This window comes from Dipodomys ordii, unplaced genomic scaffold (genome assembly GCF_000151885.1).
Source record: "Dipodomys ordii isolate 6190 unplaced genomic scaffold, Dord_2.0 Scaffold78, whole genome shotgun sequence".
NCBI classification, from domain to species: Eukaryota; Metazoa; Chordata; class Mammalia; order Rodentia; family Heteromyidae; genus Dipodomys; species Dipodomys ordii.
The window spans coordinates 6,376,664-6,403,115 of NW_012267294.1; the positions used below are offsets into that span (position 1 = coordinate 6,376,664).

The window sequence follows — 26,452 nt, forward strand, 5'->3', positions numbered from 1 at the left end:
CCGGCGCCTCCCCGGCCCCGACCCCCGGGCGGCCCGAGGCTCCCGAGGAAGGGCGCGGGGTGGGGACCTCTTCGTGTGCGCCCCGGAGTGTGAGTGTGCGCGCGTGCGCGTGTGAGTTGTTCCCGGGACTTGAACTCGGGGCTCAGAGGCCGTTCTCGGCTGGTTCCTGCGCCTCGGTCGTTCGTTGGAGCTGAGCCACCTCGCTCTCTGCCTCCTCCTGAGGAGCACAGGTGTGATCCCGAGCGGGTGGCTGGGGCTTCTTGGCGAGGTGTAGGCCTGGGCGGTGCGTGGGGACCCCAGGGGCGCGCCGCGTGGTGGGTGGGAGGGGGGTCCGCTGTGGAGGGCCGGTCTGCACCCCAGGACCTGCTCCCACCCTGGAACCGGGCCCCACCCCTCGAACATGGGACCGGCCTGGTAATCCCGTTCTTGATTCACAACTCCTTTTGTCCCTTCTTAAAAAAAAAAGAAAAATCTTCCAAAAGTTTAATTTCCTTGGAGAAGGGAGCGTTGTCGGGGAGGAAGGGCAGAGATCTCTGGCGTGCAGGAGCCGTGGAAAGGTCACACTTTGCCCAAGGTCAAGTAGAGACTTCCTCAAGGTCAAATGGTTGGCGAGTGCCACCAAGCCTTGAGGTACCTGTGGTTCTCTGCCTAAACTTACCTGGTCACTCCTTGTCTGTGATCATGGGAGTCCTCAGGTGGTTCTTTGGATGAACCTGGTGTATTTGTGATCTAGCCTCAGTGGTCAGTTAAGCAGAGAAGAAGTTGAAGTTACCCCCTTCCAGTGAGGTACACGGTGCTTCAGTCACACCCAGATGGGCCCCCGGCAGGGTCACCCCAGCAGCCTGATGGGATCCTGACCAAATGTCCAGGGGCCAGCAGGCTCCTGGTTGTGTTTGGCACAAGATGGCACGGCGCCCTCACTCTTGGGGGGGGGGGTTGTGCTGCACTGAATGTTCAGTTGCTATAGGGGGTGGGGGCTTGCTGGTGACTGACTGTAATCCAAGTGCTCCAGAGAATATTGCATACTAAAGGGTTGGGATTTTTCCACATGGGGTTACAGTGTGGGTGGGGTATGACCAAACCGCTGAGAATTGTTAGCCAGGAAGCCTGTTGGCAGCTAATTTTTAAAGTCATTGTTATTTTTCTCTTGCCTCCCCTCCCTTTTCTCAATGCCCTTTAGGACTGGGGTTTTGGTGGGGTTTCAGGTGTTTGTCCTTAAATAATCTAGGTTCCCAAGCTCCTGGAAAGAAAATAAAGGAACAAATGCTGAATCATTGCTTGGTGAAATAGGATTTGCTCCCCCCCCTCTCATTTCCCCCTCATTGGGTGTTTTGTTGTTTTTATTGCCAATGACTTGGCTTAAGGCCTCAGGCCTACCACCCACAGCATAACTGTTCAGGAGCCCCAAGATGGTTTTCTTAGGTTCATAGAAGATGGTTGGGGAGCTAGCTATTCACTGCTCTTCCCAGCTTGAGTTTGAAGATTAACTTGGGTACCTGGAAAATAAGTCATAGCTTCTGGGTTGTGATGTACAGAGGTTCAGGTACGGAGTGTACAGAGATGGACTCAGCAGAACTCCTGCTTGGATGTAACAATAGCAGCTGCCCTTTGGAAGCTCAGCTTGACGGAGTGTGACTAAATATCCTCTGGCTGCTATAAAGCTAGTGCTTTAGACTGAAAAACACTGTAAGGCGGTCTTCCCAGTGGGGAGTTGCCAGAGCTGGCCTGGGCGGATGGACCAATGGGCCAGTCACAGGAGGCATGGGTGACCAGCCGGGTGGGGCGAGGAGAGAGGTGCCGGTGCTGGCTCAGCAGGAGTGTATTGGGGTCTCTTGTACCCTGTTAAAGCTTCAACCTCTCTTGGTAACTATTTGTTGATTTATGGTGTCTCTGCTAGTAAGTTTGTAGCACTTGAGTGAGTCACCTTCAAGTGGGAGAGTAGGAAAGGGAGAGGCCTGCACCCTAAACCCGAGGAGATGTGGAAATCAGCCCCAAAGATGACTTAGAAAACCCACTCCCAGAGGGAGACTTGTGTTTGTCATCCCAGCCACTCAAAAAATGAGATCTGAGCAGTTCAGAGCCAGCCTATGTAACCCACGAGAGTCTTATCATCAGTTAGCCAGCAGTGTCCAAAGGGAATGAAGGTGTGGCTCAGGTGGTAAAGAACCAGCCCTCAGCCTTGAGCAAAAAGGCCTAGCTAGGGATGACCAGCCCCCAGGCCCTGAGTTCGAGGTCCAGTTACTGGGACATTTTTAATACTGTAGTGTCTATCCAGGTGAGGACTAAACCTTAAGATAAAAACTTCCCTAGGATTGTTATTTTGTGCTCACGTTTAAAAATAAAAAGTGGGTTCAACATTGTAAGCATGGGAGACTTGGTTGTGCTTCCTACCTGCCCCATTGTATGCCCGTTCAAGTCATTGCTGTTGATTAGTAACAAGTACACAAGACAGACTGACTTCTCAATTCTAGCTTTTGTGTATCTTTTTTTTTTTTTGGAGATATGGAAAAGTAATAAAATGGTTGCATCCTTTGAGAGCAAAGAGATTTATAAAAAGAAAAGCCCAAAGCCCTGCCCAGGCCCAGGATCTAGTGGAGTAATCTGGGCTCTGTTTATAAAGCGATTCAAAATCCCCTTTGCAAAGTCACCATTGTGTCTGAGCTTACCAGGTAATCAGGCCTGAGAGCTGAGCTCTCCTCTTGAACGGAACAGCCCCTCCCGAAAAAGATTAAAAATCATTAAGGATGGAAAATAATGGGAGATAGCACTAATTGCCTCTCAGAGGAGAGGAGAGCTGGCAGTGTGTGAACAGCCAGCGTCCAGCCGTCCGGCGCGCTCTGCTTTCTACTTTCACTTTTCCACTTTTCAAAGGAAGGATGAACCAGAACCCACCGTCCGTTTTTAGCTCTGCTTTACACAAAGCAGAGGGAGCTTTTCTCAGCTCCCCCTCCCCCCTTTCTGTGTGTTGGTGGGGGGGGAGGGAAGGACAGGACGGAGGGAGCTGGCCAGGCCACAGGCCAGGGGTGAAGCTCAAGTGTCAGATCAGATGGGCTCCTGTTCCCTCCTAGTAATCAGAGCGGCTGGGTTTGGACAGCAAAACACTGGCAAAATGTTTCCTTAGCCCTGCCAGCCCTGTGCAGGTTTGCTTTACACCAGGAGAACGGTCCAGTTAAGTACAGGAAACAGTGTTCAAATCCACGGATGCTTTCTATGGAGAGGGGGAGGGTGGGTGTCCTAGGGCTTGAATTCTGCCTGGGAGCTGTTCCTGAGCTGTTTTTCTCAAGGCTGGTACTCTATCACTTGAGCTACAGTTCCACTTTCAGCTTTTCTTTTTCTTTTTGGTGGTTAATTGGAGATCAGAGTGTCACAGGCTTTCCTGCCCAGGCTAGCTTCAAGCCCAGATCCCCAGATCTCAACCTCCTGAGCAGCTAGGATTACAGGCTTGAGCCACCAGCACCTGGCTCTGCTTAGATTCCTTTTTTGTGTGTTTCTGGGGTAGGCTATGAATTGAGCATGTGAGGGGAGTGTGGTCTCTGTCTGGGGAGAGACGTGTTCTCTGTGTGTGACTCGTGGGAGTGCACGGGTTCCTGGCATTTATTTGATGTGTGGAGGCAGAGGGCTGCCCTCAGCCTTCATGTCTCTGTTTTGGTTTCATTTGGTTCTTGAGCTGAGGAATTTTTTCTTATCTAGTAGAAGACTGGGTCCCTTCTTGACTAAGCAATGACATGTATCTGGGCATTGTCTATTTGGCTGAACTCAACCCTGAGAGCTCAGTGGCTCAGCTTTGTCTTCACGTGGGTGCTTGGGTCCTGTGAGCTGCCCCCCGGGTGTTGACTCTGCAGTCTGAAGTCTTGGTGTTGTCGGTGGCCCTAGGGCACTTTCCAGCTTTCCCTCTGGTTTTTTTTTTCCTTTATCCTCCAATGCCATGCTTTCCTGGCACTGTGTTTGTTTTACCATTCCAACTAAACATTATGTTTCTTTAGGCCTGGATGCCTTTGTTCCCTGCAGCCCAGCCATCATTTTCCTAGTTTGAGCTTCAGGATACCAGTTAAAGAAGCCCTCAGAAGCCGGGCACTGGTGGCTCATGCCTGTCATCCTAGCTACTCAGGAGGCTGAGGTTTGAGGATCGAGGTTCAAAGCCAGCCGGGGCAGGAAAGTCCATGAGACTTGTACCCCTTGAACTTTTCTGCTCAAGGATAGCACTCTACCACTTGAGCCACAGCCCCACCTTTGGATTTTTGCTGGTTAATCAGAGATAAGAATCTTGAACCCTGATCCTCCACCAAATTCCAGCCTTCTGAGGATTACAGGCACGGGCCTCCAGTGCGGGGTGTGGGCTGGTGATAGACTGCATGCAGGACAGTAGGCCGAGGGAGCAAACCCCAGGCGGGGTCTGAGCTCTGTTCTTTGTCCCTGCTGGCTGCAGCCCAAGTTTAGAGATACTGACCCAGGCATACGGCAGGGCGGGGCCAGTCTGTCCTCCAGCAGCCAGTGCATCTGGGAGAGGAGAGGAGAGGAGCACGAGACCTGGTGCTCCCTGGGCTTCCACCCCCTCCCCTGGGCTGGAGCACAGTTACAGCTCTGCCCAGGTCGCTGCAGCCCACAGATCCCTGGCTGGAAACCACCTGGCTCATAAACGGTGTTTTAGGAGCAATTGGAAATGGAATATTTTATTACTGTCATAAACTGTATACAGCTGTATCTTTTCTCAATTGGCATTGTTTTGTTTCATTTTCAGTTGATTTTTTTGCAGGGGGGGAGGGAACAGGGATCTCAGGGCCTGGGCACTGTCCTTTAGCTTTTTTTGCTGAAGGCTGATGCTCTACCCTTTGAGCCATAGCTTGACTTCCAACTTTTTGCTAGCTAGTTGTAGATAAGAGTGTCAGACTTTTCTGCGCAGGCTGGATTTGAGCCTCGAGTATCTGGGATTACAGGAGTGAGCACCAGTGCCTGGCTTGTTTGTTTTCTGCTGTGCTGGAGGTTGGGGCTTGGGCTGTGCTTTGTCACTGAGCCAGTAGAAAATACCCACCCCTAAGGGTTTTTGTTTTGTTTGGTTTTGTGTGTTGCTTTAAGGGTGAAAGGCTTTCTTTCCACTGGCAGTAGGAATGGCAGCGTTGCAAATGTTCAATAGGAGGAGTGAGGGCTTTGCCCGCACTCCTGCCTTGGGTGCTGGGACTGTGCAGAACTCCCAGGCCCCATGTCTTTGCTGACAGTACCCAGAACCCAGTACCCTAGGCAACCTGCGAGCCCAGCTTCCTGCCGGGTGGCGCTTGCCAAATTGAGTTCCGAGATGCTCTTGGCTGTCGTGCGCTGCCTCATGGGGCAGTTCTTCCACCCACCCCTCACCCGAGCCAGCTAGCCTAAAGCTTTGGTTTTAGGTTTTTGCACACTGTCAGTTTTTTTGACAACCAGAATCTCACAGGGCCTCTGGGGTGCTTTGGTGATTGTGCCAGGAGTGGATGCAGTATTAGGAAGGGGAGACTGAGGCAGACGCATGCCGGCTGCCTTAGCGCCATCCCCAGGGCTGGATTTGAGCAGGCGTGGTAAGGAGGGGTGAGGATACGCCCCTCCCTCCCTGAGGGCCCCAACCCCTTCCAAGCCTGCCCCCTGCCCCAAGGCCAGGGGTGCATTGATCCATGGGTCTCAGGCGGTTGACAAGACTCCATTCAGGGTGGCGTGGAAGCTCTTCTCCCCACAAAGCCCGTGTGCCCACCATCTTAGCTGCTGTTTTGGGGGAACTTTTCTTAGCTGTCACTCACCATTCCTCTGTAGGGGATTCATTACCGAGGAAGAGGAAGCAGCAAGTTCCCCTCTGGATGCTCTCAGGAACGTTTGAACGTGGGCCTTTACATGTCTTTCCCTTCCTCCTGCCCAGAACTTTGCATCTGTGGGGCCTCTTACCTCGCTCCAGTGCAGTGATAGCGGAGTTCTAGGCTGTAGAATCCCCAGGAAGCCCAATGAGGTCACGGTGGGGGCCTGAGTGGAGTGGCCACCCAGGACCAGCCACCGCCCTGCCACCAGGCTGTGACTTCCCTGTTCTTAAATTAGAATGGAAAATCCAGTGATGACCCAGGACCAGGCCTCCTGCGACTTCACCCCTGGTGCTGTGGAGGGTGGGATCCTGGCCCCCTGGTCGCTCCTAGTGGCCAGCGCAGGCGTGACGGGCACCAATGAGTGGGAAGGTCACTGGAGGTCATGGAAATCAAGGAAGCCCCATTTTTGGCGTCCTTTTGCCATGGATGGACGTCCCTGAGTGTCTTTAAAGCAAATAGAAACAGTTGTATGACCCGATCTTACCAGCTCCCTGTCCCGCACCCTGTCCTCTCCTCACACAGACGCAAGACTTGCACCAGGGAGAATCTGATGGGAACTTAAATATCACTGCACCGCCCCCACCCCACGCACATCCAGATAAATTAGTATGATGTTACCGTTTCATTAGTGGAGGACTGAACCGCGTGAGCAGCCTATTTCTGGACAAACATTACCTAGTGAGAAAACTGATGTGAAGGAAAGGAAGTCTCTCTCACGTTGATGCTTCCTGTATCCCTCTCGTCTGCCTTCCCTAGCAGGAGTTACTTAAAAGTTTGTTAGGGGCCCTGGATTCCCAGCTAACCTGACCAGTGGTAGCTGCAAAGTCACCAGGCATATATTTAACAAGTGGTGATAATGTTTGACTGTGCAAGGCTTAGCTGCTCAGTAATTCTGTCTGTCTCTCTCCCTCCCTATCTCCCTTTACCCTTCTCCCCCTCTCCTCCCCCCTTTCTAAACAAAAGCATTCAGAATGTGCAGATGGAGAGACAGAGGTCTTACCTCTGATTTTCATTTAACAGTCACCTTACTTAAAAACTTGTGAAGCTATATTTTAATGAAGCACTGGTGGTTCACCCACATACTCATATACCCTTAGCTACTCGGGAAGTTGAAATCGGAGGCTCACTGTTTGAAGCTAGCCTGCACAGAAAAGTTCTTGAGACTCTTAATTAACCAGCCAAAAAACTGGAAGTAGAGGTGTGGCTCATGTAGTAGAATGCCAGCCTTGAGCGAAAAAACCTGAATCCTGAGTTCAAGCCCTAATACTAGTACAAAGACAAATCAATAGAAATTGGCATGTGTTTTATAGCGATTCTAAGTAATTGTGCTTCCCCAAGAAGTGTGTGGAAGACATCCTGCAGGAGACCGTAGTTCCTCTTTAGGAAGAGCCCTGTTTAGCTTGGGGTTTTTTCTAATTCTCTTGCTTTTATTGTGTTGCGTATTGATTGCTTTTCATTTTCACTTGAACCCCAAGAGCGGCACAGTTAGGACGTTTGCCAGTGCGGTTGCACCATGGCAGAGAGAACATCAGGAATGTGGACTATCTTTAGGCCTGCTCCTTTCTGGACAGATAAGAGGAAAACCCCCACCTTACTCTCCCATGAGACAGCACCGGTCCCAGCGCCAGCAGCCACAGAGCTGAGTGGTATGGTCAACACTCACCTCCAACACGAATAGCGTCCCATCTCTGAGTGACCAGTGAGAGGAGGGTTTTCTCTGGGAGTCTTGAGTTCAAATCAATGTTGTCTTGCAGCTGTAGGGGTTGTGACTGTTGCATATCGCTTTGGGGGCTGGTTTGCACGTCAGCACCGCACAGTGCTGTCTGGACACGTGTTCCTAAGCGTTGCTGTAGGCACTCTTGATGTACCTCTGGAAGCCAGAAATGGCTGAGAGCCACATGTGAAGACAATTGCTGATACCACCTTGTATCCCTCCAAGCTAGCTGGGGGAGGAGCCTGGGATCAGGGGCCTGGTCCCCCAACTTGACTTTGGGACCGAGTTCGGCTTCATGGAGATAAGCTCAGGCATCTTAAATCAGGCTGGGGGAGTGGAGTTATCTAAATTTAAAGTAAGGAGGCAACATTTGCTCTAAAAATGCTCTCAAAATTCTTGTGGCTCTGGAGAGGCGTGGGTGGATCCTGTGAATTGCACAGCGAGGCACATGCTCTTCTGACATCTTGCCTAAGTCAAAACATTTCCAGCGACTTTCATTTGGAAAGATTTTAGGGACTCCCATTTTTTGTGTGGTGTGTGTAGGGTGGGGGGTGGTTCTTGAAGAATTTTAGGGTCTCTAAGCTCATCCAAGAAGATGAACTGGTCAGTCTCATTGCAACAACACATGATGTGCTTGCAATGAGCATTTACTCCTTCCCCAAAGTGCAGAGTTTGTGTCTGTGTGCTTCTGAAGGGGAAACAAACTTAAGAGTTACTGACTTACTGGAGGAACGCTGGCCTGTGTTGGAGCCAAGATGTGCAAGCTGTGTGAGCAGGGGGCACACAGGAAGAGCAAGTCTGCGCCTGGCAAGGATGGTTTGATCCTCTTGGTGTGAACATGGGAGGGTACGGGACAGGGATCTGTGCCCACACGGCTTGTCTCGTGCTCTGCTCATGGGAGTGAGGCTGGCTGAGGCCTGCCTCTACCGAGGGCGGGATCTGTGCTCACAGCTTGGTGTGGTGTATGGCATAAATGTGAATGTGTGCATAAGGGCTGTCCCCATATTACACTCTGTGACCCTTCCAGATAGCTGCTGTCCCTAAAGCCACCTTGACCCCAGAAAACCTTCAGTTTCCGTAGCTGTGCAGAGCTCATGGCCTTTGTTTCCCATGTTCTCTCGTAGGCTGGACGTGATAAATATGAACCCGCTGCCATTTCTGAACATGGAGACAAAAAGGGGAAAAAGGCCAAGAAAGACAGGGACATGGATGAACTTAAGAAGGAAGTTTCTATGGTACGTACTGCAGTGTGTGTGTGTGGGGGGGGGGGGGGGGGAGAGGGAGAGAGAGATTTTGCTTTAAAAAAATAATTGCAGATGCCGGGCGCTGGTGGCTCACGCCTGTAATCCTAGCTACTCAGGAGGCTGAGATCTGAGGATCGTGGTTCAAAGCCAGCCCGGGCAGGAGAGACCACGAAACTCCTATCTCCAATAAACCACTAGAAAACCGGAAGTGGCGCTGTAGCTCAAGTGGTAGAGCGCTCGCCTTGAGCTGAAGAGCTGAGGAACAGCGCCCAGGCCCAGAGTTCAAGCCCCACGACCGACCAAAAAAAAAAAAAATTGCAGAAAACCCAAGAGAGTCTTTAATTCCAAATAACAAGCAACATGCAGAAATGAGCTGTGGTTCAAGTGGTAGAGCACCAGCGTTGAGCAAAAAAGCCAAGCAAGATCCCAAGGCCCAGAGTTCAAGTCCCAGGATTGACACACAGTGATGCTAGAGAGTTGTTAGTTTTTTCTTTGCACTGGCTTCACCAGAGGCTTGCAGAAAGAGCTGAGGCAGATGTTCTCTGGATTCAAATCACCTGGGCAAGCCAGGTGCTGGCAGCTCCCACCTGACATCCTAGCTGCACAGGAGGCTGAGATCTAAGGATTGCAATTCAAAGCCAGCAGGGCAGGAAAGTCTGTGACTCTTACCAGTTAACCACTCAAAAAACAGAAGTGGTAGAGTACCAACCTTGAGCAAAAAGAGTTCGGGGACAGTGCCCAGGCCCTGAGTTCAAGCCCCATAACCAAAAAACCTACCTGGGCAGAGAGGCCCCTCCCTCCTGACTGAGGTCACTAAGTGCCTGGGGTTTCTATGACTTAGTGTGGCAGCACCCATTAGCCACCCCTGACAGAAAACTCCGGGAAATGGTGTGAGCTGTTGGACAACTGTGGAGAACAGACCAGTCAGGACACCTGGTGTGGATGGAGTTTTTGTTCTTTTTAATGTTACAGTATTTCATTGTTTCTGTTGCCCCTTAGGATGACCATAAACTTAGCCTGGATGAGCTCCACCGGAAGTATGGAACAGACTTGAGCCGAGTATGTTCTCCTTTGAAACTCTGCACCCAATCTCACGTTGCCTCCATGTCCCCTCAGATCTGCCCTGGGGGCCGCTGGGGGGCCCTAGAGACAGCCACCATCTGAGTGTCTTACCAGGGACAGTGCACCTGGCCTGCGCTTTCATGGGGACTCCCGAGCAGGCGTCTCCCTGTCACATTTCTGAGGTGGTCAAGTTGTCTCCAAGATCACCTATCTCCCCTGGGGATAATGGAGGCGCTCCCTTTAGTCGGTTGAGTCTTCAGCAGTCATTTCTTCATATGTTTCCCGGCCTGGCTCACTGCTGTGTGTCGGAACCTTGGTGGTTGAATCATTTACTTAAAACCTTTGTGTAAAATCCAGAGGCGCTGAATGCTGGCGGCTCATACCTGTAACCCTAACAACCCGGGAGAGATGGGGGATAGGCTTCAAAGCCAGCCCCGACAGGAGAGTCCGAGACGCCAGCTAACCACCAGATAACCACAAGTGGTGCCTGTGGCTCAAAGTGGCTCAAAGTGGTAGAGCGTTAGCCTTGAACAGAAAAGCTCAGGGACAGCACCCAGGCCCTGAGTTTATTTGTGGGGGAGTTTGAGCTTATCAGACCTGTGGAGGCAGAGCATCATGGGAGTTGTGCACCTAGGAACCCACTGGTGCTTCCTTGGCTCTACAGCTCAGGACACCCTTTATTACTGGTTTTGTTTGGTTGTAATTGCTGAGTAGTAGCTTGTGAACACAGCCAGCCTCGGTCTTGTGTATTTTCCTCAGGGCTTAACAACTGCACGCGCCGCTGAGATTCTGGCCAGGGACGGCCCCAACGCCCTCACCCCCCCGCCCACCACCCCCGAGTGGGTTAAGTTTTGCCGGCAGCTCTTTGGGGGCTTCTCCATGTTGCTGTGGATCGGGGCGATCCTTTGTTTCTTGGCTTACGGCATCCAGGCTGCTACGGAAGAGGAGCCTCAGAATGATAACGTGAGCCACGTCGTGGTGGCATGGGTTGGCGGGCGCGTAGGGCCCCTCAGCCTCTGCCCCTGCTTCTCCTCCACATGGGGTGTCTTTTCCTCTTCTCTTCTGGTCAATCTCCTTTTTGGAAGCTTTGATCTTGCTTGCATACCTGGTTTTTCTCAGCCAGGAAGCACCTGAATGCTTGATCTCTGTCCTGAGTCCTGAGGTCTAGCTCTCCCCTCCCCCAGCTCTGTCTCTGTAACTCCCCCCCCCCCCCCCCCCGCCTTTCCTCCCCCATCCCCCAGCTATATTACTAACTCTCCCTTCTCCTGGCTGTATTCTAACTGTCCTTCCCCCACAGCTGTATCTTGGCGTGGTACTCTCCGCGGTGGTCATCATAACTGGTTGCTTCTCCTACTACCAAGAAGCCAAAAGCTCAAAGATAATGGAGTCCTTCAAAAACATGGTCCCTCAGGTACTTGTCACAGTGGTTCTCCTTCCTTTCCACTCTCAAAATGAGAAATAATGTGGGGTTGCAGTTTTCTAAATTTTAGTCTGGGCACCAGTGTAATCTCAGCTACTCAGGGCACTAAGATCTGGAGGATTGTGGTTCAGAGCTAACCTGGGCAGGGAAGTCTGTGAGACTCCAGTTGACCAGCAAAAGGCTAGAAGTGGCAGAGCTCCAGCCTTGAGCTTTTGAAAAGCCAAGTGAGCATGAGGCCCTGAAGTCAAGAACCAGTACCACACCGGAAAAGAAATGTGCCAGCCAAACACAGAGCAAGCACAGTAAGAAAAGTAACTTAAGTAAGTTGAGCAGCCTTTTATGTCTGGTCAGAAGCTGAGCGCTGTCTTATCTGTGCACACTTTATAACTAGTAGGTCACCGGTCTTCTGGTTCTCTTGAGCTGCACGCTTTCCTCGGCACCCATTGAACGGTGTAAAATGCTTCTCCTTCCACAGCAAGCCCTGGTGATTCGCAATGGGGAGAAAATGAGCATCAATGCGGAGGAGGTTGTCGTTGGGGACCTGGTGGAGGTGAAGGGCGGAGACCGCATCCCTGCAGACCTCAGAATCATATCTGCAAACGGCTGCAAGGTAGATTTTGAGCAGAGCCGCTCGCGGCCCAGGCAGTGCTGGAGGTGCCACAGCCTTACCTCCCTGCTGGTCCCCACAGGTGGACAACTCCTCCCTCACCGGCGAGTCGGAGCCGCAGACGAGGTCTCCGGACTTCACCAACGAGAACCCCCTGGAGACGAGGAACATTGCCTTCTTTTCTACCAACTGCGTGGAAGGTAGGGCACTCCCAGCAGGGCCTGGCCCTTCTCATGGGCCATGTGGCTGTTTGCTCTGCGCAGCATGGAGGTGGGTGCGGTCCGGCTGTCCATCCACTCTCCCCTCCCACACCAGGCCTGCCCAGCATGTGGGGCTGGCCTGCCACTGCACACACGTGCCGGCATCCCTTTGCCGGTATGAGACTGCACATGGCAGCCATGCCCTGCTGTGCCCCCAGGCACCGCCCGTGGCATTGTGGTGTATACCGGGGACCGCACGGTGATGGGGAGGATCGCCACACTGGCTTCGGGGCTGGAAGGCGGCCAGACCCCCATCGCCGCTGAAATCGAGCACTTCATCCACCTCATTACGGGCGTGGCCGTGTTCCTGGGGGTGTCCTTCTTCATCCTGTCCCTCATCCTCGAGTACACCTGGCTGGAGGCCGTTATCTTCCTCATCGGCATCATCGTGGCCAATGTGCCGGAAGGCCTGCTGGCTACTGTCACGGTGAGCGGCTTGGGAGGAGCCTGGCGCAGTGGCTCACACCTGTGATCCTAGCTGCTTGGGAGGCTGAGGTGGGAGGCTCCAAGTTGGAAGGAAGCCAGCTCAGCAGGTATGTCTGGGAGACTATCTGCACTCAACCACAAGCTGGACTTAGAGCTGTGACTCAAGTGGTAGAGCACTGGCCTTGCCTGAAAAAGCCAAGAGAAAGGATGAGGCCCTGAGCTCAAACCTCAGGATGGACACCAAATAAAAGCCTGGCTCAGAAGGTGGTGGGTCATGCAGCAGAATGGGCAGGGGATAGAATGGGCAGAGTCGTGCCTAGTGTTATTTTTCTTGGCAGCACCCACTGGAAGTGCAGGAGCCCCATGTCTGTGGCCCTCATGTGTACTCAGATCTCAGAGAAGGCTGGACAGAGGGAGAGTTAGGGTCAGGTTTAGCAGGAGTTGGTAGAATGGCAATCTGAGTGGCACCATGGGGTTCCAGGTCTGTCTGACGCTGACCGCCAAGCGCATGGCTCGAAAGAACTGCTTAGTGAAGAACCTGGAGGCCGTGGAGACTCTGGGCTCCACCTCCACCATCTGCTCCGACAAGACCGGAACCCTGACCCAGAACCGGATGACAGTGGCCCACATGTGGTTCGACAATCAGATCCACGAGGCTGATACAACTGAGAACCAGAGCGGTAAGCACCACCTACCCACCCACCTCAGAGGCTCTCTTAATTTCCACCATTTGTCAAAAAATGCTGAGGTTAATAGAGAAACCCATCTTGCACATATGGACTGGAATTAGTTTTATTAAGTAAGATACCAGCGGGTGCTGGTGGCTCACACCTGGAATCCTAGATGCTCAGGAGGCTGATCTCTGAGGATCATGATTGAAATTCAGGCTGGGCAAAGACAGTAGAGGTGTGGTTTAAGTAGTAGTAGAGTACTAGTCTTGAACAGAACGCTAAGGGGACAGCACCCAGGCCCTGAGTTCAAGACTTGGTACTGTCACAATAAATTAAACGAACAAATACATTAATAACGTTGGAGCTTGTGGTGGGACTAGAAGAACTATGAACGCAGCGTCGTGTTGAGTTAATGTGTCCTTGTCTGTCTTGATCTGTCGCCTCCAGGTGTCTCTTTCGACAAGACCTCAGCCACCTGGCTTGCTCTGTCCAGAATTGCAGGTCTTTGTAACAGAGCTGTGTTCCAGGCTAACCAGGAAAACCTCCCCATCCTTAAGGTACGCTCCAGAGCCCCTCAAACACTGCCATCAGGACTGGGATTTGAACTCAGGATCTCTCCAGTTAGGCCACACTGCCCCCCCTACCCCCAGCCCCACCGAGCTTTGCTTCAGATAGCACCCTGCTCGCGTGACAGGTTCCCTGTGTGTAGAATTGTCTTGCCTACATCTTTCAGTGTGCCATGGGAGATGAAGGAGAAATTTGTCCCAAGCCAGGTCCAGGCCAGAGAAGTGACAGTTCTTGTGTGGGGGACAGACTGGTCAGACCGGTTTTACTCAGCTGCCTTCTTAGGCATCAATAAACACTGTGGCCAGACAGGGCTGCTTGGCTGCATGATCACATTTGCATGTCAGGCTACACTGTCAGGCCACTGGTTTTCTTAAAACAGCCCAGAAGTTTCTCTTATTTGTCTCTAGCTTGTTTATTAATGATGCGAAAATAAGATTGTAGCAGAAAGCATCGCAGCCTCTTGTAATCCTCCCACAGTCTGAAATGACTGTGATTTGGCTGCGTTGCCCAAGTGGAGTGGTCCTTCCAGATAGAACGTAGAACATTCCAGAAGGACAGAGTAATGTAGGCCCACTGAGCTCTGAGCCCCTATTGGGCCCCACTCCCGCCCTGCCAGGCCTACTGACCTGGTACTTGGCTCATACCAAACTTCCAGGGCACGTGCAGACGGGTGGTCATGGAGATGCCAACTTGCTTGATCTCACACATGGTTGTCTTGGCCTCGGATCAGTGTTGATTTAAAGATAATGTTGTTTATCTTGGGTGGGGGGAGGGGGTTAGATATGACGTGTCTGCTCCATGTTTCTCCTTACTTCAAAATGGAAGTTTTCCAATCTTTGAGACTTTACCAGGCACTGGGAGCTCACGCCTGTAACCCTCACAGCTCGGGAGACTGGTATCTGAGGATCATGGTTCAAAGCCAGCTCAGGCAGGAAAATCCATGTGACTTTTCTCGCCAATTAACTACCAAAAATCCAGAGTTGTGGCTCAAGTTTTAGGAGCCCCAGCCTTGAGCTAAGACTATAAACAGGACGGTGCCCTGGCCCTGGGTTCATGTCCTAATACTGGCTTACACAACTCCATTTATTTCGTGGGTTGCTGTCTGGTGTGTGTCCTCGCAGGGGTGACCTAGTATTCAGACTGCATGCACGTGTGTGCACCGGCCGCGATCTCAGGCTGCCCCCGCTTCACACCAATGACGTCCTCCGTCCCGGCTGCTTTGTCTAGTAGCTGCTCTGCTTTGCCCAGTCCCGGGGCCCTGAGCTGCTCTCTTCCCATTCTTAGGCAGTGAGCGCAGGAGACTATGGAGTTTACTCTGTGGTGGGGTCTCAGCCAGCCAAGTGTGCAGCCGAGAATCCCCTTTGGTTTGCAGAAGTGATTCTGGGGGGATAGCAGCCGGAGGAGGTGGGTGGGAGGTGGGCACCGCCTAGGGCGGAGGAAGCTGGGCTGTCTGGGATGGTGGAATGGATTCCTCGCTCGGCAGTACCTGGGGGTGGGGTGTCCGTGACCAACAGCTGGTGTGTCTGTCTCCAGCGTGCAGTTGCAGGGGACGCCTCGGAGTCGGCGCTCCTCAAGTGCATCGAGGTGTGCTGCGGCTCGGTGAAGGAGATGCGGGAGAGGTACACCAAGATCGTGGAGATCCCCTTCAACTCCACCAACAAGTACCAGGTGTGCGGCGCCTTCCCCCACAGTGGCGGCTGCTGCTCAAGATGAGTCTCTACTGAACAGTGCTCAGCCCTTGTAAATGGTTTGGGGGTGGGGGACACACATGCACAAGTGTGAGCCCATCCCTTGTTCACGCACAGCCATATGGGAAGGCGGGCGCTGGTGGCTCCTGCCTGTCATCCTAGCTACATAGGAAGCTGAGATCTGAGGATCACCGTTCAGACAGAAAAGTCTGAGATGAGACTCATCTCCAATTAACCTGCACATGAAAACAGCTCCAAGTGGAGCAGTGGCTCAAGTGGTAGAGCACCAGGGCTTGAGTGAGAAAGCTAAAGGACAGCGTCCAGGCCCCAAGTTCAAGCCCCAGTAACTGGCACCCAAAAATAAATCGTTGGGGTTCACTGGGGAGCTTCGAGGGTGTGTTCCCAGGCCTCTCCATGTGTTTTGTCAGCTCATCGTAGCGTTCACGTCCAGCAAGGCAGGCAGTCCTGGCATATGCGGTGCCAGGTGACCAGTGGGTGCAGCCGCCCAGTGACCCCCTCCTGTGACTCTTCCAGCTGTCCATCCACAAGAACGCCAATACAGCCGAGCCACGGCACCTGCTGGTGATGAAAGGTGCCCCAGAAAGGATCTTGGACCGCTGCAGCACCATCCTCCTCCAGGGCAAGGAGCAGCCCCTGGATGAGGAGTTGAAGGATGCCTTCCAGAATGCCTACCTGGAGCTGGGCGGCCTTGGGGAGCGCGTGCTGGGTACGCTGGGCCCCTGGTGGGGTTGCGCCTGGTCCCATGGGCCTTCCTCTCGCCTGCAGGGGAAATGCTTTCTTTGCTGCCTATTTTGAAATCAGTGCTGGAGAAATGTTTGTGCCCTGGGCCCTGGGAAGCCATCCTGGAGATTGTGATTCAGACTCCTTAGATCCAGGGTCTTCCAGGGCACCAGTGGGATCATGGTTCAGAGTCACTTCAGGAAGAAGGGTCTGTGAGGCTTACCTCCAGTTAGCCAGCAGGAAGCCATCAGGGTTGTGTTTCATGTGGTCAAGTAGTAGCCTTGAGGGGGAAAAGCCCAAGTACAAGGCCTTGAGTTCCAGCCCCTGCAGACACCTGTTGTTCAGGCCACAGCCTGCCCTGCCTCTTAACCCAGCTAACTCTTGGTGTCTGGAGCCACGCCTTTCCTCTGCTGTCCTTAGAGCCAGAGCTCTGCTCACCCAGCCTCGAGGGAGGAGCACACCTCCTCTCCGCCACTTCACCTACTTGAAAGTTCATCTTCCACTGTCCAGTGCACTTGGGAATTTGGCCTTTGTGTAATATGTTGTGGGTTGAATACAAATCATGGATAGTTCTTCCTATTCCCGTTAGCTGAAGGCAGTCAGAACCGGTTGTTCCCAGACTGAGTCACAGCTTTCCCCAACATCTGACCCCAAGCGTCTGTCTGTCCATCCATCCATCCGTCTGTCTGTCTGCCAGAGGCCGCTGCCCCCCTGCAGTCATGCTGCCTTCTCCACCCACGTTAAAGCGGCCTCTTGGCACATGTTAATAGCTCGTGCCTGTAACTTTGACTGCTCAGGAGGCCGAGATCTGAGGGTCATGGTTCAAAGCCAGCTCAGGCAGTCAAATCTGTAGGACACTTCGTCTCCAGTGAGCCAGTGAAAAGCCAGAAATAGACCTGGCTCAACTGGTAGAGCATCGCCCTTGAGTGAGGGCTAAGGGAGAGCACCCAGCCAGGCCTTAAGTGACCTCAGGGCACATGGAAGGAGTGGCCTGACAGTCCTGAGTGTTGGGGGGGGGGGGCGGTGACAGGCGCTCCACAGAGCATCTGGTCTGCGCTTGCCTCTGAGGAGGCATTTGCTCATAGAAAATGCAGAATTGCAGAGGCCTGGCCTTGCATGAAGTGCAGCTCCGGGCAGACGTGCCTGGCGGGCGCTGCTCCGGCCACATCGCGGTTACACTGCACACTTCTTGCTCCTTGGTCAGGCGAGGAAATGAATTCTATCTTTCAGATGCCACTTACCTTAATACCCAGGGTCTTGTTACGACCAAGGATGGCCTCGACAATCCTTGAGCCTCAGCCTCCTGGAGGCTGGATCATATCCTGTTCACAAAACTAGACTTGAGACATGTGTTAGTACTCAGGCTTGAACTTGGGGCCTCATGCTCTTGCTTGACTTTACCTGGAGGCCAGCACTCTACCACTAGAACCACACTTGAACTTGGGGCCTCATGCTCTTGCTTGACTTTACCTGGAGGCCAGCACTCTACCACTAGAACCACACCTCCATCTCTAGCTTTTGGCTGCTTAATTGGAAATGAGAGTTTCACTCACTTTGCTGCCCAGGCTGGCTTGGAACCATGATCCTCAGATCTCAGCCTCCCAAGTAACTAGGATTATTAGGCATGAGCCACCAGTGCCTGACTGTCAAAACTACACACTTGTAAAAGAATATTCCAGATAAAAGTGGCACATGGAGCCGGGTGGCGAGTGGGCTCTGCCCGCCTCACGTGGCCCCCCCCTCCTCCTCCTAGGTTTCTGCCACCTTCTTCTGCCAGATGAGCAGTTTCCCGAGGGGTTCCAGTTTGACACAGATGAAGTGAATTTCCCCGTGGATAATCTCTGCTTTGTGGGGCTCATCTCTATGATCGACCCTCCCCGGGCAGCTGTTCCTGATGCCGTGGGCAAGTGCCGAAGCGCTGGGATTAAGGTAAGGCGCCCGCAGTCTCCATTGCTAGATTCATCTTGCAGGGATATGGGGTGGCACCCAGGTCCAGGTTCTGGCTCACTCTCATTTCTTGCTTTACTTGATCAGTTAGTACTAGGAGTTGAATAGCTAATGGGGAAGGAGCATCTCTACTTTTTTTGGGGGGGGAGGCGGTCACGGGGTCTGAACTCTGGGCCTGGGTGCTGTCCCTCAGCTCTTCAGCTCAAGGCTAGAGCTCTACCACTTGAGCCACAGCAGTATTTCCGGCTTTTTTCTTTTTGCTTATGTGGTGCTGAGGAATCTCATAGGGCCTCATGCATGCAAGGCAAGCACTCTACCACTGATCCACCTTCCCAGCCCTGCATCTCTACTTTTTAACTAAAGAAATATAAAGTACGGCTGGGAATGTGGGCTCAGTGGCAGAGTGCTTGCCTTGCATGCATGAAGCCCTGGGTTTGATTCCTTAGCACCATATACACAGAAAAAGCCAGAAGTGGCGCCGTAGCTCAAGTGGTAGAACACTAGCCTTGAGCACAGAGAGGTTCAAGGGTCGGTGCCCAGGCCCTGAGTTCAAACCCCATAACCAGTGACCAGCACCAAAAAAAATCTTGTGTAAAAGATTTGTGTTTTTCCTTCACATTACGGTCCCTAAAGATCAGGCCAGTATAGAAAAACACAGCCTACCATAATCAGACCTTTTTTTTCTTTGTCAATTTTACAAAGTATATGTATTGATAAAAGAAAAATAGACACTATGTGTGCCACTTACTGTCCTCATGAATAAGGATAAAATCTGAGTGTTGCTTGTATGGGCATTTGATTTCACAAGCGGATGCTTCTCATTACTACTAGTGTTCTTTTCCTCTGGTGTTCCGGGCTGAAGAGCCCGGTATGTGCATGTGATCATCTTGTGTGTGGCCATTGGCTTGGAGGCCGCCTCAATATCATCCCTCCCAACAGGTCATCATGGTGACAGGAGACCATCCAATCACAGCCAAAGCCATTGCCAAAGGTGTGGGCATCATCTCAGAGGGCAACGAGACGGTGGAAGACATCGCTGCGCGCCTCAACATCCCAGTGAACCAGGTGAACCCCAGGTACGGCCGGCTGGGAGCTCTGGTGGCAGAATCACAGGTTCTGGGATGGATTTGTTCTGGGCCTACTCCCCAGGCCAGAACACACCTGCCTTGCAGGCTTGTGGAGGAGCAGAAATGGGGGTGATTCTGGTTTGCTTCTGGGAAGCTGGGGTTCACAGAGGCTCAGGTGCCCCAGAGCCAGTGAAAGTCAGGAGGCACTCTTGAGGCAGTGATCTGGGGGTCTTCTGTGTGTGTGTGCTGTTACTGGGGCTTGCACTCAGGTCTGGCAGCTGCCCTTGAACTTTTTCACTCAACATTGTACTCTACCACTTGAGCCACACCTCCACATGCGGCTTTTTGCTGATTAATTGGAGATAAGAGTCTCACCAACTTTTCTTGCCCAGGCTGGCATTGAACTGCTGTTCTTAGCTCTCAGCCTCCTGAGTAGCTGGGATGGTGGGTGTGAGCCACGGCCCCCAGCTTCCAGTGAGTGTCCTGTGTCGCGCACCCCCTTGAGGGGACAGCATGCTGGTGGCGTGGCGGATGGCTGCCTATTCATTTTCTTCTTGGTTCCTGACTTCAGAGACGCCAAGGCCTGCGTGGTTCATGGCAGCGATCTGAAGGACATGACCTCTGAGCAGCTGGACGACATCTTGAAGTACCACACGGAGATCGTGTTTGCCAGGACCTCACCCCAACAGAAGCTCATCATCGTGGAAGGCTGCCAGCGCCAGGTCAGTGAGCAAGAGGCGAGGAGGCTGTCTCCACTGGAAGTGGAGGTGTGGCTCACCCGGTAGAGCACCATCAGCCTTAGAGTGAAAAACCTGAGAGCTTGAACCTGAGCTCAAGCCCCAGTACCAACCAAAGGGGAAAAGGCAAGGTTATGAGAGCCCGCCTCCCTCCTTCCCCATAGGGTGCCATTGTGGCCGTGACGGGAGACGGCGTCAACGATTCTCCGGCTTTGAAGAAAGCGGACATTGGGGTAGCCATGGGCATTGCCGGCTCTGACGTGTCCAAGCAGGCCGCGGACATGATCCTGCTGGACGACAACTTCGCGTCCATCGTGACGGGGGTGGAGGAAGGTAAGCGCCACGTGGGGAGGCGTCCTTGCCGCTGGCAGTCCATCCGTGGCTGCCCTTGGCGGCCCTGCTGTGTCGGGGGTGCCTGTCTCCACACCCAGCGGCCAAATCTTGCTTTCCTAGGTCGTCTGATCTTTGATAACTTGAAGAAATCCATCGCGTACACCCTGACCAGCAACATTCCAGAAATCACCCCCTTCCTGATATTTATTATTGCCAACATTCCGCTGCCGCTGGGAACGGTCACCATCCTGTGCATCGACTTGGGCACTGACATGGTGAGCAGACCCCTCGGGCCAGGCCAGGCCGGGCCCGTCTCCCAGGGTCACAGTTCAAAGCCAGCCCAGGTAGAAAAGTCTGTGAGACTTTGACCTCCCATTAAGCACCAAAACACGAGAAGTAGAAGTGTAGTTCAAGCGGTAGAGCACCAGCCTTGAGTAGAAGAGCTAAGGGACAGGGCCCAGGCCCCGAGTTCCAGCTTGGGACTGACACACAACACAAGAACATGCTGGCATGGAGCTGGGAAGGTGGCTCAGTGGTAAGAGCGCTTGCCTTGCATGCATGAGGCCCTGGGTTCGATTCCTCAGCACCACATAAGCAGAAAAAAAAAAGCCGGAAGTGGTGCTGTGGCTCAAGTGGTAGAGCACTAACCTTGAGCTGAAATGCTGAGGGACAGCACTCAGGCCCAGAGTTCAAGCACTACAACGAACAGCAACAACAACAAAAAGATTGGGGATAGGGGCTGGGAAGGTGGCTCAGTGGTAAGAGCGCTTGCCTTGCATGCATGAGGCCCTGGGTTCGATTCCTCAGCACCACATAAGCAGAAAAAAAAGCCGGAAGTGGCGCTGTGGCTCAAGTGGTAGAGCGCTAGCCTTGAGCTGAAGAGCTGAGGGACAGCGCCCAGGCCCAGAGTTCAGGCCTCACAACTGGACCAAAAAAAAAAAGAAAAGAAAAGAGCATGCTGGCATGCCAGGCAGCAGAGCATGCCCGCTTACCACCTCCAAATCGCTCGTTCTGCAGTTCTTCTTTTTAAATGGTGTCTATAACACAGTCTCATGAGATAAAACCAGTTTAAAGGGGGAGAGGTGGGAATTACATTATCAGAAGGTTCATTCACACAAGTAATCCTCCCTACTCAGGCTGAGATCTCAGGATTGTAGTTCAAAGCCAGTCTGGGCAGGAAAGTCCATTACTGAACAACTACCAAAAAAATCTCAATAAATACCATTTCCTCCCCGCCCCCAGGTTCCCGCCATCTCCCTTGCTTATGAGCAAGCCGAGAGCGACATCATGAAGAGACAGCCCAGAAATCCCAAGACTGACAAGCTTGTGAACGAGCGGCTGATCAGCATGGCCTACGGGCAGATCGGTGAGCCGCGGCCCGTGCAGGCAGCTTTAAGGGGACACGCGTGGACATGCCTGGCTTGGGGGGCGGGGGGCGTGCTGCTGGCACAGATCCAAGTTCTCCACCCTGTGAGAAGCCAGCTAATGCGGCTGCCTGCCCGCTGGCTTTTGCGCGCAGCTCCGCGTCTTTAGTCTCATGCTGACCTGCCGAACCCCAGGATTAGAGCACTAGGAAACTTGAGGCTTTAACAATTGGCATTTGGTGCCCACCAAAGTGCAGTCCTGCATCTTTAACAATTGGCATTTGGTGCCCACCAAAGTGCAGTCCTGCATGCAGCCTTGCCCACGCCTGCTCCTGCCGGGAGCAGTGCGGTGGGCAGATAAGGTACTGCCGCTGTGGCAGCGAGGGGCAGCCGCAGTTGCGGAGGTGACTCAGCACAGGGTTGCCGTCTGCAGTCATTGCTGGTGGCCTCGGGTGACCTCCAGGGAGACCTCTCGGTTGTGTAGATGAGATCTTGTCTCTGGGAACTCGGGGTGTTTCCCTCACATTGGATGCCGGAGGGGCAGGGATCCTGAAACTATGGGGGAAGCACCAGTGCCTTGGGGAGGAGCAAGATGGCAGCATGCGAAAACTCTGAGAACAGAGCTTGGAGTCTTTTAGATTAAAAGGAGAGAAGGTAGCCCACTGCTGGAGGCGTGCAGCCCACGCCTCTGTCATAGCTGCTTAGGAGGCTGAGATCTGAGGATTCAAGTTCAAAGGTAGCTGGGGCAGAAAAGCCTTTGTTGTCTCTGACGGATCAGCAAAGAGCTGGAAATGGAGCTGTGCTGAGGCTCAGGGGTGGACTACCAGCCTTGAACAAAATGCCAGGCCACAAGTGTGAGGCGCTGACTGGGTTCAAGCCCCAGGACCAGCACAGACACAAAGTCAGGCAGGCCGATTTCTCAGAAGGCTCGTGGCCTGATGAAGTGTGGGAAACGGTGTGTTCTAAGAGCAAGGTGCCTCTGTCTTTTAAGCTCTTAAAAAGGAACTCAAGAAGTAGAGCCTGCCTGGGGGTCTCCACGCCTCCCTCCCCTTCCCCTATCCCCCAGCCAGCGCCAGCGCCGCAGCCACTGATCAGGTGACGGGGCTTGGAAGGCCTTGCCAGGTACCACTCAGGAAGCCCCCATCTTTCCAGGCATGATCCAGGCCCTGGGCGGCTTCTTCACCTACTTCGTGATTTTGGCTGAGAACGGGTTTCTCCCGATTCACCTGCTGGGCATCCGGGTGGACTGGGATGACCGATGGATCAACGATGTGGAGGACAGCTATGGGCAGCAGTGGGTGAGTGATGGCCTGACCCCATGACCTGTGACCCAGGCCCAAGCTGCCCCTCCAGCTGCCCTCACCCCAAGATCTTGGCCGCCCCGCCCCCAGCCACGTCTGCCTTGCCTTTCAGACCTACGAGCAGAGAAAGATCGTGGAGTTCACCTGCCACACGGCGTTCTTCGTGAGCATTGTGGTGGTGCAATGGGCTGACCTGGTCATCTGTAAGACGCGGAGGAACTCCGTCTTCCAGCAGGGCATGAAGTAAGGGCCGGCGCCGCGCCCAGGGAGCTGCAGAGATGGTTAAGCAACACTGCCACACACCCCAAAAAAAAAAGTCACACACAAGGCCAAGTTTCCATAATTAGAAATTTGATTGGAAAAAATTGCATTCGCAGTCAGGTGTTGGTCTTGCTGTCATCCGAACTACTCAGGAGGCTGAGATCTGAGGATCCAGGCTCAAAACCAGTCGGGGCAGGAAAGTCTGTGAGACTCTTAGCTCCAGTGAATCCACCAAAAATCAGGAAGTGGTGTTATGGCTCAGGTGGTTGAGCGCTAGCTTTGAGCAGAAGGCTCAGGAACAGTGCCGGGCCTGGAGTTCAAGCTCCATGACCAGCACAAAAGAAGAAAAGCTAAACCTCTGTTTGTGCGTTGTTAGCTCCTTTCCCCGTTGTGTTTCAGGAACAAGATCTTGATATTTGGCCTCTTTGAGGAGACGGCCCTGGCGGCCTTCCTGTCCTACTGTCCCGGCATGGGTGTGGCGCTCAGGATGTACCCCCTCAAGTGAGTGGTCCTCGGGCCGTGGCGTGGGCGCACACGCTGTGCTTTCTGGGTGGTGTGTGCAGGGATCCCATGGCCGGGAACGGGAGGGAAGCTGGCTTGTGAGGGAGGCGGCCAGGCGAGCCCTGGTACTCACAGCCAGCGCCCAGCTGTCCTGGAGTCGGGGTCTGGTTCAGACCAGACTGTTTGGACTGCTGTGTCAGCCTCCACCGTCCCAGGCTCCGATTGCCTTCCCAAAGGAGGAAGGGTGTGAGGTCGCTCCGGCGCCCCTTTTCTTTGCTAGTTTAGTGGGACTTACTGGGAGCCCTTGGGTCATTGAGTGTGGTTAGGGTGGCGTCCACACTCCGTACCCCAAGTTGTCCATGAGCCTCACCGAGTGCCGTCCACACCTGTGTAGGGGTCCAGCAGTATTCCCTGCCTGTAGACGTGAGGACGCGTTTCTTTCTGGGTGCCTGACCCCCTCCCGCCCGGCTGTCCTGCCGTGCTGCCTGGGCGTCTCAGGGCCCTAGACTCCGCACTTCCCTGTCTCCATGGCGGGCCGGCGTGGCATGGCCATGCGTCTCTGTCCCCAGTGCCCCCTGCAGAGCAGGTTTGCACCAGACAGAAGATGTGACCAAGTTGAATATCATTGACCTTGCTTATCAAGGGATCACAAAGTCGCACAGGGCTCCGCTCCTGACCTCTGCTCCTCTGCTGTGTGAGGAGGAGGTTGAGTTGGGGACATAATGGTGTGGAAATAGGAGGAGCACAGCCAGTCCTCATGGAGCCCTGGGAACTGTCACCAGGTACGCGCCCGCCCGCCCGCCCGCCAGGGAGCCTGTCTCCAGGCTGGGGCCTCGGGGCTCATGCAGGTCTCGGCTGACGTTTGGGGCTCCGCTTTTTTCAGTTCCCGGGTCTGGGACTTGGAATACACAGCAGGCTGCCCCAAACGCCATTGCCAGAAACTAAGCTCAAGTGCTGCATGGCCAGCCTGGACCCACCCCGGCGGTACTCCCACCGGGAGCTGTGCCAGGACGCGAGACAGGCACCGAGAAGCCGAAGCACTTTCAGGCCAAGTGCTGGCGCTGCGGCCTGTAATCCTAGCTACTCAGGAAGCTGATAACTGAGGACATGGGTTCAAAGCCAACAGGGGCAGGAAAGGTCACAGAGCTGGAAGTGGAAGTATGGCTGAAGCGGTAGAGCACCAGGCCTGCGTTCAACCCAGTACTAGTCCCAAAAAAAAGAAAGATCTTAAGCACTTGAGAAAGGGAAGAAAGGAAATGTGCAGGCAGTCCACAGTTGGCACGTGTAATGTGCCCTCCTCCCTTGCAAGCCAGACGGGATGGATCACGCATCCCAGGCCTGCCAGCCCGAGAGGCAACCATCTGCCCCTAGACCCAGCGTGGACTGTGATGGGTGGTGAGCTCCCCACAGCATGTCTTTCTCTGGGTGGGCTTCGTGGATCTGAATCGGTGCCCGCCTCTCCCTGCAGGCCCACCTGGTGGTTCTGTGCCTTCCCCTACTCCCTCCTCATCTTCGTGTACGACGAAGTCCGGAAGCTCATCATCAGACGTCGCCCCGGGGGTAATTGGGTTGGGGCTGGAGGGGGGAGGAGAGGGTGCGAAATCTGGGCTCTCTGGGCTTTGGTTGGCTTTGCTCTTGGTGTCCGAGGCTGGTGTGAGTCAGACTGCCGGCCTTACCCAGGGTGGAGCATTGCACAGGTTGAGTTACAGGTCATATTGTAGATTTTAATATTCAGACCGGACAGTGTTGAGCCTCATCAGCACTTTAGTCATCTCAGAGAGGCGTCTCTCGCCTGTAATCCTAGCTGCTGGGAGGGCTGTGCTTCTAGGCCAGCCTGGGCAAAGAAAAGTCCAGGAGACTCTGATCTCCAGCCAAACGCTGGAAGTGGAGCTGTGGCTCCAGTGGTAGAGCTCTGGCCTTGTGTCAAAAGCCTAAGGGTCAGTGCTAGGGCTGAGTTCAAGGCCCCACAATGGCACCAAAAAGACAAACACAGACCATCTTCCCAGATAAAAGAGGGGTCCCGTGTTGAGTTTGGGGTAGCACCCACCCCACCCTGCCTTCTCCCCATGTTCACCCCCCTCCCGGGGTGCTGGGACTGGACCCTGATCCATGCCTCTTCTCTGCTGCCTACAGGCTGGGTGGAGAAAGAAACCTACTACTAGTCATGTCCTGCACGCCCGGAGCGCCGGGCCGCCCTCTGCATCCGCAACCCCTGTGCGCTCAGTCTGGGAACTCGGGATCACCCGGTCGGAGCACCGGAGCATGTGGGAGCTGGACGTCCGGGAATGCAGCATGTCACCGCAATGGGGGGCGGGGGGAGGGTGCCTGAAAAACAAATAAAACACCGGAGCCGGGAGCGACGAGAGCAGGGAAGGATCTCACGTGCCTTTTTGTTTTTGTAAAAAAGGAAAACCTGGGAAGGCTGAAAGAATACATTTTATATCTGGATTTTTACAATAAAGATGGTATCAGTGGAATTGGTCTGTGGTGCGGTGGATTTGTGGGTGGGAGGCCTCTGTCTCCCAGGGTGCGGTCGTTAAGGCAACCCCGCACCCGCATCCTCTAGCGGCCTGTTAGGGAGCCTCAGCCCTAAGCTTAATCAGCCCCCAGGGGAGGGACTCACCTGCACACCACCTTCCAGTCCAGTCCCTGGGGCGGGCTGGTGTCGTCCCTCTTCCTTCCCCGCTTCCTACCATGGGGACCCCGCACCTGCACTGGGTGAGGAGGC

General features: G+C 53.7%; 1 protein-coding gene across 1 annotated transcript; it reads left to right on the forward strand.

The window, feature by feature from the left end:
• The first annotated feature begins 8,651 nt into the window (after positions 1-8,651).
• Positions 8,652-26,113, forward strand: Atp1a1 (ATPase, Na+/K+ transporting, alpha 1 polypeptide). The gene is made up of 22 exons (XM_013024679.1): positions 8,652-8,762; positions 9,771-9,830; positions 10,593-10,796; positions 11,131-11,244; positions 11,729-11,863; positions 11,943-12,060; positions 12,279-12,547; positions 13,028-13,226; positions 13,665-13,774; positions 15,318-15,452; positions 16,007-16,199; positions 17,967-18,142; positions 19,100-19,236; positions 19,799-19,949; positions 20,129-20,297; positions 20,418-20,572; positions 21,540-21,663; positions 22,814-22,959; positions 23,075-23,205; positions 23,623-23,724; positions 25,193-25,284; positions 25,858-26,113. Exons 1-22 carry the CDS (start codon positions 8,733-8,735, stop codon positions 25,884-25,886), a joined length of 2,979 nt encoding a protein of 992 aa, XP_012880133.1. The 5' UTR covers positions 8,652-8,732; the 3' UTR covers positions 25,887-26,113.
• The last annotated feature ends 339 nt before the right edge of the window (positions 26,114-26,452 follow it).